Raw genomic sequence first — 21,492 nt, 5'->3', positions numbered from 1 at the left:
TGAGAATAAAACATATAGAGTTTAAAGTGGGCCAGAGCGCTTTGCTCATGTAATCTCAAGTATCGAATAAAAGAATTAAGATGCACATCATACAGAGCCGATACCACAACGACAATTCTAAACCCAGTACTAGATGCTTCAAACTATGTGAGAGATAATCTCATAAAAGTATCTAAAATACTTTTAGCTACCTCTACAACTTCTGTTTTATTTCAGCGATATTGAACCCAGTGTATTCATTATATATATTCATTTTAAATAATGTACACATGTGACGTAATTATTGCGCAAGCAACGTGGTTAATTTATGGACGCGACTGACAAATATATATATATATATTCATAGTTTATCCAGTTGTTCCTAAAAAAAGGTTAATGATTCATTGAAATTTGATTAAAGAATGTTGTACTTCGTACACGTTCGCAGCCCTGGCTGAGCCCGTAGGCACGGAATTCATATCCTATTCATATTTTTACATACTAGAATTCCCAGTCAACATTTGGCAATCGAGTGCTTAAAGAACTTCTTGAAATACTAGCGCAATCGCAAGTCTTGAAGCATCTGTGTTATATTGAGCATGGATAAAAAGGCCTTCAAAGTACAAGATACGTGTACAGTAAAACAATATTTGGGATATACGAAATTATCAGCATTTGAATCTGAATTAATAAAACGTTTTTTTGATTCAGACGCTTACTAGTTTTAGTTTTCCTATTTTATTCCCGTCCTGAAAATACTCGATAACCCACTATTTTGTTATTTTTGCGCTTACAGCTGAAGAAAATGGGTGCAACTGGAAATATATATAATTTTTATTTATTCATATAGATGGATATCATAAAAAATGTTCAATTCATTAAACGGGTTTTAATTTTACGTAATTTCATAGAAAATCCGCGGTAATATTGGCTTTAGGAGGAGGTTAAGGTTCTTTTGGGCATTACATGTATTGCATTACAAATCACCCAGTGTTTCATCTGTCCGCCGTAATGTCATCGAAGTTCCAATTAAATATAAACGAAATTGTATCGAATGTCATATTAAGGTGTGCACATTAAAGGATAGGAAAGGATTTTCCCTAATTTTCTACGAGCCATTTATTTAACCAACAAAATTTGGGGTTAAATAAATGGCTCGTAGAAAATGAGGGAATATTTAAAAAAGTAAGCTCCGATTATTGCAATCAATAGATAGGCCTAAGGAAATTTCGAAATCCAATGCACGACATTAGTTCCGGAAAGATGTATATTTCACGACAACGCGAAAAGCAACAGAAACAAATATTTGCAAAACGATTCGTAAGTTCACTGCGAACCTAATAACACCTTTAAACATGATAACGTACTAGAGGCAAGATCGGGTCCAAAAATTCCAGCCCGACCTGACCCGGGCCCGTGGGTATTAAACCCGACCCGACCCGAGCCCGACTAATTAATTGAATTTGCAGGCCCGAGCCCAAAGCAAAACCGAAATTCCTAAAATATGCTGCGAAAATTTTGCAATGGTAAAGTTTAGGAAGAATATTTTCGGAGGTCAAAGGTCTGGGAAAGGTTCATTACAGCTTCTTCTCTGTTTTATTCAGTTTTTTTCTATTCTAACAAGTATTCCCTAGTTTAGTATCCACACATAGTATTAGTATATATTTTTTATAAACATATATTTATTTGAAAAAAAAATCAGCGATAGTGAAGCCCGACCTGTCCCGAACGCAATGATTGACAATTCAGGCCCGACATGACCCGACCCGAAAGTAATGATTGATATTTCAGGCCCGACCGTAACCAAACTTCAGATCTTGACTCTATAACGTACACGTGAAAGTGGCCCGTCGTGTAAGGCGATTCGATCGATATTCGGCAGTTTCAGGCAAACGGATTCAAAATGATTTTCATTATTGCCCTGTAGTGCCTGCGAGCCAACACAGGAGGTAAACATATGACGCTATATGATACGGTACTGTTCCACAATGGACTATTCTGTGCCTCATATGTAGTGATAATAAAATGTTTGAGTTTGAGATTTGTGGTCGAAAAATCTTCAAAACGATCGTTATGTGCTGACAACATACAGGAATGGAAAAAGAAATCCCGAAAGGTTGGAATATTTTGTTAGACCAGTTGATCACTAAATTAGAATATTGCGATTTGCAACAATCAGATTCAGCGAATATTTGTGTTTTATATAGAATGTTTATGGGGTCTTGAAGCATCTTGTGCCTCTAAATTCACACATGTTGCGAAACAAAACCCTGTGTCGTTCTGTTATTCACCACGAAACACTATATTTTGCGCGTAATCCATACGCTTTACATTACTGCGGCGTCTACAAATGACATCATGTTGTTTGGATGCCCATTAATGTTACCCAATCCATGAAATTGCAAAAAATTCACGGATAAAAGCTGTGTCCTAAATATGTTTTTGGTGCTGCGCAAATTCTTTATAGATATTGTTACCAGTCTTGTGATTTTCTGTGCCGTGTTGTGTAACTTGTGTTACGGATTGTTTCAGTAATGGGGATTTCCCGAACAAGGCTCAAAATGAACTCAAATTATCTCCGCTCTCCTGTTAGGGCCGGACTTGGAAATACACTGATTTGATACCACTTAACCAATTTGCCAATAAATGTTTTTGAAAGTGAATTCAGGCTATGATGGTTACGACTGTTTATGCAATATGAAATATTATCTATGTTGAATTTATTTATTTCCGTGTAAAATTATGATGACTTCCACAAATCATTATTAAAGAAACCTTTAATGAAGCTGTTTGAAAGTGCAATTTATTTTGTAATTTTAATCTAGTGACGAATATTCATCTTCTTATTTAATGTTGTGCCCGACCTGCTGAAATTTCAATGTGTTTTGGCGAATGAGGGGATTTGTGGAAGTGTCTCAAACATATTATGGGCCATTGTGTTAGTTGAATTACCACTATACGCATTACTTGTACCTACTTTTTTACACCCCGTTCAAGATTTATAGATTCATGTATTGACCGGCCATCATTTTTCATCGGGATATATTGAGATGGATGTATATAAATATCATATATACCCACTTTCCGCACGAATCGCCAATTTCATTCACCCGCCTTGTTATGAAGACTTTACATGGCGACGAAACACTGACTAACAGGGCAAACATCCAATTATTTACGGTTTTAAACCACAAGCTTGAAATCTTGCATAGTGTCAAATATTTGACTGCGATTTTTCGATTTATCCTTATTCATAGATATTTCTTTCGGCGGCAATGCTGGATCCAGCTCATCACGAGAAATATTTGTCTTCACGGCTGAGCCAAAATTGCTGGAGAAAAAGAAATGTCTCCGAGGTCATTTGCGGTCCTCGTTATTGAAGAAAACTCCTAGAAAACCCGTTTCTTCTAGAGATATCGACCTCGTTAGCGGATTGTTTGGAAAATTGGAAGTTGCAAAAGTTGATCCCAAAAAAACAAAAGAAAAACCTGGTAATAAATGTTCATATTCGTGGTAACTAAAATTATCCTTTTTTTTGTTTGTTCGTACATATACCACATTATAAAACACATTGTCAAAGCAATATACCTAACGATTGCAATAAAGATACAAGGTTTTTGTTGGATATTATGTGTGATCATAATGTTTATTTGATATCTAGTGTGAATAAAATGTTCTGCCACGAGTATTACCGATAACCCGATTTTTATAGATCGAATTTATGAAATTTATATGTAACTGAAAGCTTTTTGCAACCTATCATTTGCTTATGATTAACCATAGGTCATCTAGACCAGTGATCACCAAAGTGTGGGTCGCGACCCCAAGTTGGGTCGCCTTGAATATTTCGGGGGTGGCCGAGTGTCCGGCGTTGTATTCTTGTTATATTTTTCATTATTCTATTCAATCTATTGCGTGCATTCTACACTGAGCTGACTAGCACTACATAGCAAGTTTGGGTATTCTGAATTACAGTGATATCTTTTTATAATAAAGGCTATTGTGTGACGGCAATAATTAAATTGTAACACGAAATCTAAAGCGTGTGATAGAGTTTTTGGGAATGAGATTTTACTGTGATTAGATTTTAGTGGTTTGAAATATTTTTTTCTTTGCCATACCTAGGCGTCACAAGCTTATCATACGTCATAATTTTTGAAATGGGGTCGCGTCTCAAAAAGTTTGACGACCACTGATCTAGACGTATCCGCAAGTGCTTCTAATTCTAAGCAACTATTTTCCCCATCTGCCACTAGTATAATGTAGCATGCTATTATAGGTGAAAATGTGGAAGTAGTGCAAAGTGGAATTGATGAAGATTTAGTTCGGCCTTCGTCAACCTCTTTTCGCTTAAGGAGTCGAACTGTTCGACAAGCAAGGAGGAGACGTGAGTCACATAGTATTGGTAGCGTAGCCATGTGCGTTTGTATTTATTCAAAATTTATGATTGGGATCGAAATCAATAGCACAAGCCCAAGTCTGAAGTGAATTTAAGTTTTAGTTAATATTTCAATTGAGGCGTAAAGTAGATATGCAATCCATGTAAAAATGTAAATTTCTCGGGAAATGCAAAATAGTTATGGTATCCAACCAGCCAACATAGGTCATGGCACGTTTGATTAGCTCATTATGGGTATGTTAGAGCAGTGGTCGGCAACCTTTTTCAAGTGACGGACCGGTAAAGCTTGATCAAACTTTTGGCGGACCACCTTTATACAAACGAACTAAGCCTATGCAATAAATTATACGCATTGAGAAATTTATGTTGACAATATAATAAAAACGACGGTGATGCTATTTAATGTGATGTCTGTATTTGTTTGATGGCCATTAACTGTTCCCATATTTGAGATATGGTCGACATTGACACACGTAACGGGTTTCTTACTTCCAACCTATTTTGTTTTTGTAGTTATCAATATTGAAAACCACAATGTCATGCCTCACATTAAGATTTCGGGATAGTTAACAATGCCTGTATCGTTTGGTTGGGGAAATCTTAGTCGGACTGACGAGAGACATTCTTATACGAGCGTAAAGAAAACAATTGACCCAGCATTATTGCGACATACTGACATGGCAATTGTTTATGAAATCAGACATGTTGCTCAATAGTGTTATGCAGTGGTCGGCAAACTTCATGTACTTGTGGGCCAATTATAAACATTTCCGGTAGCGCGCGGGCCGCAATATTTCTGCCTTCGAAAAATCGCTACCATAATTAAACTTAAAATTATGGCGCATTCGCATTGCTACCCTTCTATTGCTGTGTTAAAAGCCTGGCCCAATGAGATGTATATGTGGCGTTTTATTATTATCCAACAATACATTGTTTTTATGTACTTATTATCAATGTGAAAGATGATGTTATTATGGCAACTCGTCGTGCAAATGATGATCTGACAAGCGAGTACGAAATTTAATCTAAGTGTAATGTATTTTAGATAAAGCTGCTCAAGGCTCAAGTTCTTCCGAACGTGCACATTACACGTTTTGCAATGTCGCACAGATGAGCTGTGGCGCAGTCCCGGGTCTCGTGGTCGAATTTTCGACGACTCGTTTCGTAACGAGTTTAACATTGAAACCCTTAACAACTGCGATGCTGACTAGGCATATCGAGCAAACCGGTTTTGGAATGCGCAAAAAAGAAAAAAAATTTTCCGTTCAAGCACTATGGAATGCTCGACCCGCGTCGCTCCGTTTTCCAGACATTTTCAAATTTTAAAAATCAAAATTCGAACGACATACAACTGACGCTACTTGTTACATAAGAAGCTCCGTACAGCAGCACTTGTCACCACATAAATCCGTGTAGAGACAATAATAAATTTGGGATAAATTTTTGTTTTATTCATTAAATGTTGGATCGTTCAAGGGCCGCAACAAATTAGTTCGCGGGCCGCATTTTTTCCGACCCCTGGTAATGTGTTTGTCTGGTGTACTGTTGGGTGCTGTTTTTTAGTTGTAGGGTTTGTGGTTAGATTGTAGAGGTTTTATTACGGCATTGTCCGTTTTTGTGCCACGTCTCTGCGGACCGGCCGTAACCTTTCCGCGGACCGGCGATGGGCCGCGGCCCGGTGGTTGCCGACCACTGTGTTCGAGAATGGACTATTACCATTGGCGCTGGCTGTGAAACTGGGCGATTGAGGGGCGCTGACATCAATACGGGAACTCACAAGAAACGTGATTTTTTATGTTATTTAGCCTACTCCTATGTTTTGGTTCAAATTAGTTTGATGTGAGTTCGGTATTGGAAATTTCTCGCTTAACGTAGAATACGTATTATGAATTTTTCAAATCCGTATTGTTACATAATAATACTAGCGCATACGGCATATGCATTTTTCACCAGGCAATTCTCGTTTCGTTGTACTGCATGAAAGAATGGCTTTGTTCTATTATCGGGTTCTATGGTGCTTTGAAGCGGTACTGTAAGTACACCACCCTTATGTTATAATTTTCATTTTTGTTAAGAGCAACACGTGAGAGCTGGGCCTCTGATTGAACTGACTAACGCCAGATAGGATCCTCTCCATGTTGCGACTTATCTGGTCCATTTTCATTTTTTGGGTCATCGAATAATAAGTCTACATATATATGTAATACGCAAATTGGCAAGCGGAAAAGACCTGGCCTGTTGTTATATCATGTTTGTCTGACATTGTTTAATGTCGGTTTATAATTTGTATTATATAAGGTCAAACCATCGAATACAGTGACTTAAGCAGCATAACTGATTTATATTAAAAAACATTATTATACAGCGTGGTCCCCAAAAAACGGAATCATCAATTTCTCAATTACTTTTACGAAAATGGAGCGAATTATTCAATTTTGTCTACACTTGAACTTCTGTTTGCGTATGTTTGTACCCCAAATCCAGGATGTTTCGAACAAACTTTATGTTGTTCCTAGAATATGTTCCAAATGCTCTTCTCGTCGTCGAAGAGAGAATTACCTACTTTTTGCAACATTGTCAATCACTCTTCTCTGGGTATTCCTCTATTTTATTTCTGCAATTGCAGCCTTGAGTTCTCCAATCGTTTATGGATTGTCTTTCGCACACCCTACATATCAAATCCTGAGAGATTTCAGTCCGATAATTAAGGAGCCTACTGAATGTCATTGATGACTTTTCTCTCAGGACAGCAAGCGTCTGATTTGATGTATGGGTGGTCATGCTGGAACCATCGCTGGTCATCTCTATCAATCCTTCCCACGTATTGTTCTTTATTCACACCGTTTGAACCCTTTCATTTCCATGTCCTGGCAGCAGAAAGTGCGCTTCAGCAGAAAACCAAGTGAGTGGTTGAAAATTTTGCAAAACTTCTGTATAGTTATAGGCAAACAGAAGTTCAAGTTCAAAATTAAATGATTTTTCTGGAAATAGTTATGAAATTTTATGTTTCCGTTTTTAAATAACCCGAACAAACATGCACCATTACCATTGAGTTTATTGCTCGTGACAGCTCATTCTTGGTAGAGCGTGCAGTGACCGTACTTTTACATATCAAGAGAGATTCCCCTGACAATGCCAGACAAGACTAAAGACTGTTTTTGTTTGAAATGGAGCCAGATATTTTACTATGCTCAAACCTTCACATAATACTAATGTTGGATGGAGAATAATATTGTTTGACTTTTTTGTCAGGAGGGAGGGGGGGGGGGGCGTTTGCTAGTTAAAAAGTCGTCTAAGGGGGCGCTGGTAGAAAAAAGTTTGGGAAACACTGCTCTACAGTAACGTCACTGCTTTAAATATCAATAGTGATGAATAATACCTGACAACTATGCAAATTTAGTCTGTTTCAATCGAAATCCAAAATACGTCACCTTATAATGAGACTGTGAATTTTTTTTTAAATATCATACGTTCTGAATATAGCTTATATATTTTTCATTCATTTTAACTCACTTGTACTGGCCGCTCAAATTTACCCTAAACCACATTTATATGTTGTTGTCATCGTCTCTTTCTTTAAAAACTTTCTTTATTTCAGTGAAGGCGGATGTTGTTGAATCTATGAATGTTGCATCTCCCCAGTTATGGGATCAAAGCTATGGCAAAAATAAAAAGCAGAATATTTCTGGTGAATTCTTTCGTATAAATTGAATGTAACTGAACTTTGTGGTACATTTAAGGCAGTTCGATACTCGACTGTTATGCTATATAGCTAGGTGACTACCCGAGCAATTGGGAAATCGTTCATGCATAAACGTCCATGTCATCAATTTCGCCCTAAAGCTATTGCTTAGCTAATAATTGGAGTAATACGTTAAATTCTGCATTTTTAAAAAGATATGGATTTGTTTTCAAATCAGCCTAGCGCTAAAGATTTCTTTTCTATGCTAAGATCTATGATGCAAATTTGGTTGAATTTTACAAATCTGGAAATCATGCAATAGTTAGGATTTCGATATCACACTTAAAACAAAAAATAATAACATAATCTAACAAGAGAGCTACGTTCAAATATTTGGACACGTAGCGCCAACTAGTGGAAAATTAGGATGACGTCATAGCACACACAAAAAAACGAATCCCATTCAGCTCACCGGGATATTTGAAATAAATAAAAGTAATAGCCTTCTAGCGACAAATTTAATCTTTAAGCACTGAAAATTTTAAAAAGATTGGTTCAGTAATCAAAGAGAAAGGCGACTTTTTAAAAACGTGTCAAGAAACAAGAAGAAGAAGAGTGCCAGCATAAAATGCAAAACGATCGTTATGTCCACTGACGTGTGCAATAATATATTATTTGCAAAACAGATGAAAAAGTGTTCTTTCGAGCGACTGGTGGGTTTTACAGGATACCTTTTGCGCCACCTGACGGCACTGATGACGACACAAAACAGAGAACAAAACATCAATGTATTTCCGCAATTCCATACTATCAAAACAAAAGCATGGAAGAAATTCGCTTTGAAGACTATGTAACAGGTCGCAAAGGACCGATAACGATTACACATTATGGACCAAAATTTAGAGAATGTATTGGTACTGATATTAATATGAGAAACAGTCAGAGAATAACCACACATCACCAATGTATTTCTGCAATGACCGTATATGAACAAAACAGTCTGGAAGAGCTGCGTATAGAGCATTACATGCCATCGACTGGATGGCGAGGTAAATCGTTAACATTTAATGTACAGTACTTTAATATATATATATATTTGACAACTACGACGGATGATATGCCGCGGCTCAATTATTGCCTACAGAATGTTACTGTATACTAGTTTAGTGCTAGGCTAAACGCTATTTAATTGAGCATTTACTTTTATTGAGATAATTCAAAATTTCACCGATATAAATGACAGTCGTTGAATGCAAATTATATTGGTTGTAAAAAGAGCCTGATGTATGAGTAGTCGAAGGATTTGTTTACTTGCTTTCTTGTACCATTTGGGATTGAATAATTAGGACAGAAATATATTGTGGAAGCATTATGTATATTTTCTTTATTTAAATTACTTGACAATGTCGTTTTAGCGAGCATTGCATACTATTTTATTATCTCTTAGATCGTGAAAAGTATTCTCTGACACAAAAAAAAATGCAACAACTTCCAATAACATTAAATTCCAAAGTTTACATATTTCAAGAAAACGAGAGGGAAAAGGGAATAGTACAATTCATTGGTAAGATGTATGACTAATATTTTTGATAAAAAGGCGTTGTGGTTGACAATCGTATAGAAAAATGGATATACCGCGTGTTGTTCGCAGTCAGTGCCTACCGGAGTTCCCTAACCGAGAAAATCGCGGCGTTCTTAAAGTATATAATGAAGTTTTTTTCTGTGGATTTCAGTTTATATTACTTAATGATAGTACTAGGATATACAGTTTGGGCTTATATAATTGAAATAGCCTAAGCAGATAATGTGTTCAGCAAACATTAGCTTCCGTCTCAAATCTATGGTAACTTATTACATATTTACATCAAAATACTTGCACAATGGCAGTAAATGTTGTTCATGAAGAGTCAATTGTGCGAAAAAAATCGAGAACTACTATAGTCTGAAATACAAATATTGAGATTGAGATTAATTTCTTTATTTATGACAGGTAAACTTCCGGACAAACCAAATAATAAAATATACCTTGGATTAGACTTGAAGAATCCAGTTGGTATTGGGGACGGTTGCTATAAAAATTTAAGACTTTTTCGCACCGCAAAATATCATGCCAAATTTGTACCACTCGATGCAGCTCTTCCTGGCTATTTGTTTGATGACGACACTCATGAGTCAAGCAGAAATAAAGATACTGAAACTGAACTTGTAAGTTTTAAAACTTGTTTTACTCTTTAATGTAAGTTCTCCAAGAAAGGAGTAAACAATTGTATTTAGGTACAAACCGATACTTTCCAGTAAATTGTTTCTAGTAATCGTAAATGGTTTCTATCTTTGACAAATATTTAAGATATCTTCATTCATTTAAGTATATCATATTTTTCATAGTATGGTCAACAAGACAGAAATATTTATTATAATCTGGTTACACATATGGTTTCATAATCTATTGAAAACAATTAGAAATGCTCCAAATCGTTTTATTTCATTCAATCTAATAACTTTCTGGCTGTCATAATTATGTAACGTGCTACGCGCATCGAAAATGACAGAAACTCGCAGTAACAGTGTTATATATACATATATACATCATTCCCTATTTTTAGCCAATGGCAAAAAGTCTACCTTCGACCAAAGAGACTGACAAAGCATGTGGTATGTCTATTTTTCCAAGTTACAAAATTATACAGAGATTATTTTCTTGCAAACAAGTACAAGGCAAACGTACTATGGAAGAGCATTTCGGAAGTTGTTCAATCTTAGAAAGAGAGAAATGGAAGTTGTCTCTTTTTTTAGCCCTTTAAATTCAGTTTTAGGTTTAATTTTTCCAAAACACTTGCATAGTATGTATCAAACACGGGGTTTAGAACAAATCAAAGTCAATTGACAATTTCTCACTTCACACTATTTATTATTGGATCAAAAAGCATATTCTTTCGTGAATATGAATGGGTAGTGATCTCGTTTTGCTTTGTTTTTAACTATGAAGAATTAAATCATTTAAGAGGCATAAATTAATTCTTGTACTTATATCGCAGCCTGTTCACCTATATTATTTTTCAAATCTGCTAATTTTAATCTTTACTGTTACGCTCTTTAGGCAGCAGCAGCAGCAGTAAAGAAACAAATGTATGTGCTGTCTGTTTGACAAATCCAATTTCTATTTTCTTCTTGCCATGCGGACACGTATGTTGCTGTGAAAGGTGCTCAAAGAAAATGAGAGATTGTCCCTTATGCAGGAAAAGTATCAAAGCAAAACACAAGGCGTATCTTGCATAAGTAGTTTTGTTTTCTGATTTGTTGGTTGATTCGTTACTTTATTATGAATGACTGCCTGGCCTTTCTCTTATAATTTGTTTACTTATGAACGCGACGAAATTTTCGAAGGCGTTCTTCATTTATTCTTTCATTGTTCATTTGAAATTCTTCGCATTTCATTGCAAATCAAATTACATCAAATTAAATAATAATAAACAGGAACCACATAAACATATGTAATGAATATCGATCCTTGATATTTTGTGGACCTTGAGTAATCCGCGTGATCTATTTGTACCAGCAGGCAGCATTGACCTACATTTCACTTGACTAAGAGTCCACTAAGTTAAATAAATATTCATATATATACTGACATGGTATAAACTGTAGATATAACTGATATGTCCTCTTATATAACTTCTGCTAATTTTTGTAGCAAATGTAATCTATGGTTCCGTATAGTATATTCTTATACACAACGCAGATTTGTATGCATTTCTGTCTATAGTTAGATATGTAGTAATATAACTATGTCTGGGTCAAATTGCTCTAGAAGCAAGTTTAGGATGGGAGCAATATGCTAAAGAACATCAGAGCAGTGTGACATAAAAAGTGGTTGATCTATCCCATTCTTGTACAAAGCTCTCCAGATACGAAGAACATCTTCTGCAGTAGGGACTGGCCTTTTAGTGAAGGGTCTTACGTACCATCGACCTAAAACAGAATAGCAATATATGCTGAGGAAGTTCCGAAGTTGTTTAATTTTCCTCACACGGAAGGTTTCAGCATTTCATGGTTGCCGAAAAAGTATAAAATTTGTAACAAAATTGTGAAAATACACTGACCTCGCGCCAGAGATAGGGGTTGGGTGCCGGCCGCGAGACAATATAAGCTAAGCACTGACTAAAAATAATATTGCAATTAAATAGTTCGCTCTTTTACAAGCAAGAGTTAGATTCCGCCCCCATAGCTGAGCTGTTTGTAAGTAGTGTGATTAGTTCTGAGCAGTGGCGTAGCATCCACCCCCGCGGTCGCGGGAGGGCCCACAGCGCAAAGGAGCCCAAGCGGTTAGAATTTAGAAATTTAAGCCGCAAAACCAGAATAGCACATCTAATAACGTTAGTGTTAGTTCTGCTCAAATCGACTTGTTACGTAGCAATGCCAGGGAGTCGTCGATTTTCGGCGTCTTGGGGTTTGATCGCACCGCCAAAATTACGAAGGCTGTCAGAATGATGTCGAAAGCAAAACCTCCCAGTGGCGCACAGGAACGCAGGAAAAGGGCAGAAGGGGAAGCACGTATAAAAAAAAATTAAAGTAACCAAGATAAACGGCAAATTTGATGTTACCATTGCCTTTTAATAACGACATGTTATGCTTTTCGACGAAATAAAAAAACGTTGTTTTAGCTTATGTCCGAGAGGATCATTTCCACGAAACATTTTTGCGGGGGTGCCCACGAGAGTCTTGCTACGCCACTGGTGCTGATTGTGATTAGATATTGTTTCTGTAGTAAAACGAAATTCACCTTCTTCGGCGCATCGAACAACGATGAAGTAATTCTCATAATCAGTCACTTGAAATTCCAGATCGGCGGACATCACCTCGACATCTAAAAATAGACTTGTAGATAAAATTACTCAATTTTCATTGGTGTTTCATTTTTATATTATCAACATTATTTTGTGCGTGCATACAGCATTCCATTCAAAAGACGAAAAGGTATGAGAGTTGCACAGGTAGAAAGTTCAAAGTTAACTTCGACTCATTTCATTGCGAATAGAAAACATGTAGAAATTTTAAAGGCGCTTAAAAGTAAGCATCGGGGCGAACTCGAATAGTAAATAAATCGGTTTAGAGTTAGACGAACCTTTCGAATCGTCGCATTCTTGTTTTAAACCCCCAGGTATATATTCAAAAATGTCTCACCCGAGTTGGCTCAATTGCGTAGGCTATACTAGAAAACACCAATGGTATTTATTAGAGCAAATGTAAAGTTTCACAACTTACATTCGCGCACAGCTTTTTCGTTTATTGGGCCATCTTCTTCCTCCATGTCACGCATCATCGCTGAGTCTTTACAGAAAATATATATAAAATTAAAATTATTAGATTGTAATGAGATTATTTCTGTGAAAACAATTTAGGCAAAAATAATATAAGGTGAAAAATATGTTTCCTAGTATTTCGAAACTCATATATATACTTAAATTATGTCCCAATAAAAGGTGTAGACCCGTGGTTTTTTATCTTTTCGGTGGTGTGGAAACTCTAATGGAGATTTTAATAGGTTCTAAGAACCCCTGATTAATGTATGGCTGTATGTTAGAAGAATTATTAATATATATTTATATTTACAAGGAAGCCTAATACTTGTAATAATATTTAAATTGTAGCGAGTTTAATATTAGTTGTAAAACTGATGGGTATGTTATTATATGTAACATGTACATATAAAAATATAGACTCTTGGATTTGAGTGGAAACCCTAGGGTGGCTCGAAATCCTGGGGAAAACAACTGATGTAGACGATCAACAATACAAACCTGTGTTCTTATCAAGCATGTAAAAACCACGTCTAACTTTTTGTGCGTGTAGTCGTACAACATCGGGCTTGTCAGGTGATCTGTAAAGATATTATTATTAACTAGAAATACTGATAAAGTTTAGTCTCTTTTAACTTCGTTGAATTCATTCTTTTTATCGCCCTATTTTGACTTGGCATCTATCTATAATCTATATCAATTTGAAACTTCTGTACCTGAATAAATACTTTTCAAACGTCGCCTCGACACCATCTTCTACTTTAGTAAAGTTATGTACTTTCATACAAGCTACATTGGCAGATATTGCATCACCATCATTCATTGATTTATAGAACGTTTTGCCTTCGAGCTGAAAATTAACAAAAAGGTAATTTCTTAACTTTTCTTCCAATCAACTCAAATGTGTAAAACACACTTTTAAAATTTTGTTTTGAATTTACTCAGATTCATATTTTTAGTAAATTATGCTGTTTCTTGTTCGTAACATAGAAACGTATATTGTGTGTGAAACTATTGTTTGTGTGACTGTGTATCGTATATATATATATAGTAGTATTTTAAACGCCAATCTTCTCAAATTTAACTTTTATTAACATCATAGCATGATTTTATGCAATACTCACCTTTTCCCATTGTATGTCATTTCCTCTGGATGGATACTGGCAATTTTGCCTGTGGCCATAAATCACGGGAGTAAGAAATGGCATAGAAACCATGAGCAAATGAAAATAAATATGACTCGTCATTTTGCTTTTATTATAGAATTGAATGCAAACCCTATATCGTATATATTATATATACTTATATATATATATATATATCGTTTTGTTTATATTTACTTCCCTTACTGTCAAGATACAAATTTGAAAAATATGAATTTAATGATCAAATAGTCCTGACGTATATACTTAGCTCATTGTCAATCCCATTTTTTGATTCGAACAAACATAAATAAACTAGAATTCGGTTGGAAACCGAAGACTTATCGATCGAAGGTTAGGGGATCCCCCAAAACAGTAGTCTTACTCCAAAGTGACACCGTTTGTCCCATCACTAATTAATTAATATCTCGCTAATTATACGACATAATTCATCCAAAATCAATAGGCTTCTGATCCGAGCTATGATGAACGCACATGCTAAATCTGCAGCTAATCCAATCTTTCTTTCGTGAGATATCGCGTGCATCTAACACACAGACATACAGACAAATACCTATCAACATTCTTACCGATCAAGATCGATAAGTAATAAATAAACAATTCAGCAATAACTGATGGTTTTGAAGTATTCGAAATTATGGATTTCGAAACTAATTTTTGACACAACCCTCACTTCTTTTACCCTTGCGAACACCATCTGAATCAGTATAAACAACTGTAGCCGAAAGACATGCAATATGATCAATAATAAAAAACAGCACGATAGTGACATTCAGGAAAAACGCGTTTGACGTTTCAAAAACGCTCATCAGTTTATGTGTAGTGTAGACCATACACAGTTTGAGAGCGCTCAAATGTTTTTTGTAGGCTTATAAAAGAATGCATTTCAATAGCAAAGATGAATGGCTGATTTGAACACTACTAGTGTAATATATTGCTTTTCGCCAATTGGCTAAAATTCCGTATAATCTATTTGTACCAGCATTGACCTGCATTCTATTTGACTAAAAGTCAACCTATTCCAAAAGATATTTTTAGGTATGCCGTCAAGGGTGTAGATATAACAGATATCTCCTATTTTATAACTTCTTCGATTATTGGGGCAAATGTATATTTCGAATACAAAGTCATTCATATGGTTCTATATTGTATTTTCTCATACACAACGCAGATTTGAATACATTTCTGTCCACATATATATATATATATAGTTAGATATGTAGTGATATAATTATGTCTGGTTTAAATTGCTCTAGAAGCAAGTTTGGACGGCAGCAATATCCTAAAGAACATTAGAGCAGTGTGACATGAAAAGTGGTTGATCTATTCCATTCTTGTATAAAGCTCTCCATATACGAAGAACATCTTCTGCAGTAGGTACTGGGCTTTCAGTGAAGGGTTTCACGTACCATCGACCTAAAACAGAATGGCAATATGTGCTGAAGAAGTTGGGGAGTTGTTTACTTTTCCTAATAAGAAGAGTTTCAGCATTTCTTGGATGCCAGAGGAGACGCGAAGTCATAACAAAGTTATATAAAATGTTATATAAAACACTAATCTTGCGCGAGAAATAGGGGGATGGATGCCGATAGCGAGACAAAATAGGTTAGGAAGCCCTGATTGAAATTAAAAAGTTCGCCCTTCCAAAAGCAAGAGTCGTAATCCGCCTCAAAACTGAGATGTTTAGTCAAATTCATTGTTATGATTCAAAGCCTGTGCAGTGAAATATCGATAAATCAGTTCTGGATTCTGCAGTAGAATAATGAAACAAAACTGACCTTCTTCAGAGCATCGAACAACGATGAAGTAATTCTTATAATCAGTCACATAAAATTGCGGATCGGCGGACATCACCTCGATATCTGAAAATGAACTTGTCAACAGTTCAAACAAATCTTAAATTTTTATTAATCTCCCACTTTGATATCATCAAAATTATTTTACGTATGTATGCAGGATTTCATTCAAAAGACGTAAAGGTACATACATATATCTGGATACATTAAAAGGCAATAGAGGGTTTCACAGGTAAACAGTTCACATGAACTCGTTCCATTGCAAACGGCAGAACAAACCGTTTAAAAGTAAAGATATGTGGTCACAATTAGGGTTTGACATTTTGAATCGAATAGTAAATAATTCGGTTCAGATGAAAATTTCGAACTGCTGCTCAAACTTTAAACTGCAATTCTGAATTAAGACCCTTTTCACCTCACCTTTGACTGCTTTTTCACCAACTTTTTCTATACTGAATTATACAACATTCGACAATAAAGATCTTTCGAATAATTGTTTCGAACTGTGGATAGAACCGCGCCAACAAAAATGAAGTGCTTGTACAAACACATATTCCAATAAGTAAGGACACACACATCACTAATCTTATAATAAGTGTTGTAGCCGTTATAATGTGACTGAAAGGGTCATTACAATGAAAAAGTTACGCACAATTACGTCGTTTTATTAATTTAAATATTTTCTAAGTTTACGAGATTCGATTGCGAAATCAGGTATTCGAAAATGTTTCGCTCTAGTCACAATTCGCTTCGGCGCCACTAACCAACGCATATACTAGTAAACACCAATGGTGATCAAGAGAGCAATTGTAAATTTTCACTAACTTACTTTCGCGCACAGCTTTTTCGTTTATCGGGCCATCTGTTTTCACTATACCACGCATCATTGCTGAGTCTGTGATAAATATATGAAAATTGAAACTCTTGCATGAAAAAAAATGAATTATGAAAACAATTTAGGCAATAATAATATAAGATGAAAGGTATGTTTCTAAGTATTTCAAAACTAAATGTCATTATATTCCGTAAAAGCGCTTAACTTGGGACAAAATGACCTTACTTCCACCAATAACTCGGCTGTTTATTGTCCAAACAGCGCAATTACTTACATTCTTTACTCTACATTCCCTGCAAATTTCGGGTCCGTCGGAACATTTTTACTATTGAAATAATCTATTTTTCTGGACATCTGACCATTATCCTTAACTGCCCTAACTTCGGACAGTCATTTTCTTCACTGCGTAACTGCGACGTTCGCAGAAAGAGGCTTCCGATGCGCGTGACGTAATCACGTCGTTGCGTGAAGACCCTACGCTCGATCGGCGTCGTAACGTAACTTCTCAACGTCACGTGGAAAATGCATTATTTGAAACTTCCATCGTGCTATGTTTACATTCGTTTCATTTCTTCGTTATTTTCGTAACGTCAGATCAGCCCCATAAAACGTTAGTCATTTTAATCAGGAAATAACATATGCAAAATAATCTAATGCAAACCCTTTTAATCTACAATGAAATCTTTTATAGGACTTGTAAGTCTTCAATATTCTCGACGGATAGCGTTTTTGATATTACGCTGTTATCTTTATAAGTAATAAAGATATATCAAAAACATGGCGTACGCAATTGTAAAGTTTATTCTTCAATTTAATCTTGTTAATTAACTTTGGGATCGGCCCCGTAATTTTTTTGAGAAGTATAAATATATTTTTCACTTCGAGTGAATAAATTCACCCAGGCTTTATTATATGACTGTCATTTTAACTTACAATGCATGACCAAATGGGACATATATTTTCATTAATGTAATTTTGGCATATAATCACACATGGACCGAACAAAATACAGAAATATTACACTGGAACGCCGTCTTAATCTAAACGGAAATTGTTAATTTAGCGCCGGTGTGTCGGGCGTCAAAGTTTCTTTCTGCGACGCAGCGTGACATCGTCTCGGAAGTGAGCGAAAATGATCTATGTGAGGTCGACGTAACTTTTGACGCAGTGTAAAATCGCAATATTGCGACGAACTTTATAATTCATAATTTTAGGTCTTATTAAAATCTCGTACGACATCTTGCGACCACTCTCACAAATTATATACATTAATATCGTCCTCTACCGAATGATGGTATTTTGACGAGGATAGCTTGAGTGGGATCGACATTCTCCCCCGTTGAATAGCGGCCAGTCATTTTTCAGCAAAATTTCCGTTTTTTTAACAAAAAATTGATTATGCAACAAAACAAATTTGAGAATAAATAAACACATAACAGCGCTAGCTTTAAAAATTGAAATTGGCATTATACGGCGCTTTTTAGTCAAGATATGGCCGTTTAAAATTTTTGTCCGAAGTTAGGAACTGTCCGAAGTTAGGCGCTTCCATGGTTCATCACATATACTGAAATTGTTCTGCGGGTAGCATGTGTCCCGCGTGCCAGTGTTTAGACCACTCTTCTCCAATATATGATGTATACCAGTGGTTTTTCATCTTCTTGGTGGCGTGGAACACCGATGGAACATTCCAGAAGTTGGAAGAACCACTGTTCAATACTTAGAAGGTTGTATGTCAGAAGAATTGTTTATAAACTATAAATATATATAGATATAAAAGTAAGCATAATACTTGTATAACAAAATTATCTTCAAAGTGTAACGAGGTTAATATTAGTGGTGAACCTGATGGGTATATTATTATCGTTAAACAATGTACATATATTAATATAGATTTTTGGATTTGGATGCAAACCCTAGGTTGGCCCGAAAACCTGTGGAAAACAACTGATGTAGACGATAAACAATACAAACCTGTGCTCTCATCAAGCATGTAAAAACCACGTCTAACGTTTCGTGCATGTATTGGTACAATATCGGACTTGTCAGGTGATCTGTAAATATATTATTATTAAGTAGAAATACTGATAGAGTTTTTCCCATTTTAACTTCGTTAAATTCATTTTTCTTGCGACCTATTATGACTTGGCATCTATAATCTATATCAATTTGAAACGTATGTACCTGAATAGATACTTTTCAAACGTCGCCTCGACACCATCTTCTACTTTAGTAAAGTTATGTAGTTTCACACAAGCTACATCTGCAGATATTGCATCACCATCATTCATTGATTTATAGAACGTTTTGCCTTCGAGCTGAAAATTAACAGAAAGGTAAAATCTGAACAAACGTTAAATTTTCTTCCAATCAAGTCAAATGTGTAAAGCACACTTTTAAAATTTTGTTCTGAAGTTACTCAAATTCATATTTTCAATAAGTTATGCCGTGTCTTGCTCGTAACATAGAAACGTATATTGTGTGTGAAACTCAATTTTACGAAGCTTAACTGTGTGTCGTATATTTGTATACGTAGAAACTCTTCTGCAATATTAGATCTCCTCAAATTAAGTTTTTGAAGCAATTTAAATTAACATCATAACATGAGAATATTCAATACTCACCTTTTCCCATTGTATGTAGTTTCCTCTGGGTGGATACTGGCAATTTTGCCTGTGGCCATAAATCACGGGGGTAAGAAATGGCATGGAAATCACGAGCAGTTGAAAATAAATTAGAATTGTCATGTTGCATATATTATATAATTTAATGCAAACCTTATATATATCGTAAATAAAAACATACATAGTTTTGTTCATATTTACTTCCCTTTCTGTCACAGTACAAATTTATAAAATATAAATTCAACGATCGAATAGTCCTGACCGCGTTTTCTCACCCATAACAATCACTTCTGCCAACCACCAGTAATACTGACGAATCATTTGGTAGCCTAACTGTTGTACTAACGATGAATGTACAAAGTAGAAGAAATTAATAAATTATTTTTTCGTTGCAGCTAATTCTATATGAATTCTACATATTTTTAGGGAACAAATTAAAACTATCCTAAGTTAGGCAACTCAAAGTGAATTTCGGAGGGAGACAGGCGGTGTTTTATGCCCAGACAAATACGCTCTTGAATTCTCATTTGATGCATTGTAGCATTTGATGTAATATTGCACCGCTATATTGATCCAGCAGACGTATGCAGGAAAGAATGTTTGTTTTTATTGCCACGTTCATTGGCAAAGCCATCTTACGCAAGCACATCTTATTAAATCAGACATACCTGTCTTGATGATGTTTTTTTTAAGTAAAACATAACAAAGAAAAGCTTCGGATAGGATTGATGTATAATTTGATGCTTTCTTTTGCTTTTTTGTTTGTATAAAATATTGAAAAAACTTACAAAGTAAAAACCTGCATGGCTATTTCAGTCGTTTTGTTATGACAAAATTTGTGAATGAAAATTCAAAAAAACGATAATGCATATCTTTTGTCGTAATTGCAGAAATCTTAAACTTCAAATACTTGATTGAAAATGATGCAGAATGCAACAACTCGCAGTTTTGTCATTCCTGTACAAAAAGTTAAGTCGCTGTTTTAATGCGGTCGCCATTATGACAGTGGCCGTTTTGACAGTCGATCACTCGATTCCGTCGCTTGTATGAAGTCGTCATTATGACAGTCGCTGTTTTGACAGTCGCTATCCGGCATGGATACCGAATCAACACTTGCTCACGTTCTAGCACATCTTTTGCGTTTATTCCACCATTTTCATTTACAACATCATGCGTCATTGCTGAGTTTATTAAACATATATGCATATATATACAACGTATATGCATATTTAAATTGTTAATTGCGCGGTCAACACAGCAACAAGCCACGTGCATGGTTACTGACACCCACCCTTTTGTCTGAATTAAAACATCTGTGTTGACCTCAAAAGAACATCTAAAAATATCTAGATTAGAAAACAAAACATCCAAAAAATAGATATACATGAAGTTACTAAAGTCAATAAAAATAAACGAAACAAGTTAGTACAAATAGTTCATTATATTACATCATAGTAGATTTCGAAGATCATTTGAAGTTGATGTTGTTGCTATACTTGCTTCAGAGGGATTTTTATATGTTTCTGCTGTGCATATTTTTTTTTAAATCGAAACAGGTTTCTTATATGACGTGACGTGCAATATTGTTTATTTGTATTTGGATTAAATTTATTGATAACTAGTATTTCATTCAGTGAATCTATCTTCCTGCTGTTTCTTAGTTTGTTTGATTTCACTGCAGCAGCCGCAGCAGCAGCAGCAGCAGCAGCAGCAGCAGCAG

General features: G+C 35.5%; 3 protein-coding genes across 5 annotated transcripts in view; 1 reads left to right on the top strand and 2 right to left on the bottom strand.

Moving 5' to 3' along the window:
* The first annotated feature begins 1,908 nt into the window (after window positions 1-1,908).
* Window positions 1,909-11,776, top strand: LOC120327001 (uncharacterized). 2 transcript variants are annotated; one of them, XM_039393366.2, is made up of 9 exons: window positions 1,909-2,095; window positions 3,237-3,470; window positions 4,259-4,366; window positions 7,977-8,066; window positions 8,747-9,109; window positions 9,508-9,624; window positions 10,051-10,265; window positions 10,664-10,712; window positions 11,158-11,776. In XM_039393366.2, the coding sequence occupies exons 1-9, from the start codon at window positions 2,074-2,076 to the stop codon at window positions 11,334-11,336; spliced, it is 1,377 nt and encodes a 458-aa protein (XP_039249300.2). In that variant the 5' UTR covers window positions 1,909-2,073; the 3' UTR covers window positions 11,337-11,776. The 2 variants fall into 2 exon arrangements, with proteins under 2 accessions (XP_039249300.2, XP_039249303.2); XM_039393369.2 differs by lacking the exon at window positions 4,259-4,366.
* A 119-nt stretch (window positions 11,777-11,895) lies between these two features.
* LOC120327002 (uncharacterized) lies at window positions 11,896-14,711 on the bottom strand. The gene is made up of 6 exons (XM_039393371.2): window positions 14,482-14,711; window positions 14,074-14,207; window positions 13,859-13,938; window positions 13,323-13,388; window positions 12,841-12,924; window positions 11,896-12,029 (listed from the first exon to the last, which is right to left on the bottom strand). Exons 1-6 carry the CDS (start codon window positions 14,602-14,604, stop codon window positions 11,896-11,898), a joined length of 621 nt encoding a protein of 206 aa, XP_039249305.2. The 5' UTR covers window positions 14,605-14,711.
* Window positions 14,712-15,664: 953 nt separating this feature from the next.
* The window catches only part of LOC120326720 (uncharacterized), a 37,946-nt gene continuing 32,118 nt past the window's right edge, over window positions 15,665-21,492 (bottom strand). Inside the window, exons 2-7 of one of the 2 annotated variants that reach the window (XM_039393058.2) lie at window positions 19,773-19,925; window positions 19,333-19,466; window positions 19,123-19,202; window positions 17,146-17,211; window positions 16,299-16,382; window positions 15,665-15,936 (exon numbers count right to left, since the gene is read on the bottom strand). In XM_039393058.2, the coding sequence (XP_039248992.2) occupies window positions 15,803-15,936; window positions 16,299-16,382; window positions 17,146-17,211; window positions 19,123-19,202; window positions 19,333-19,466; window positions 19,773-19,895 (621 nt within the window). In that variant the 5' untranslated portion in view covers window positions 19,896-19,925 and the 3' untranslated portion in view covers window positions 15,665-15,802. The remainder of the gene's footprint in view (window positions 15,937-16,298; window positions 16,383-17,145; window positions 17,212-19,122; window positions 19,203-19,332; window positions 19,467-19,772; window positions 19,926-21,492) is intronic. The other variant, XM_078111734.1, reaches the window with a different exon arrangement.

The sequence above is a fragment of the Styela clava genome, chromosome 4 (assembly GCF_964204865.1).
Source record: "Styela clava chromosome 4, kaStyClav1.hap1.2, whole genome shotgun sequence".
Classification (NCBI taxonomy): Eukaryota; Metazoa; Chordata; class Ascidiacea; order Stolidobranchia; family Styelidae; genus Styela; species Styela clava.
This window is presented reverse-complemented; position numbering and strand designations above follow the sequence as displayed.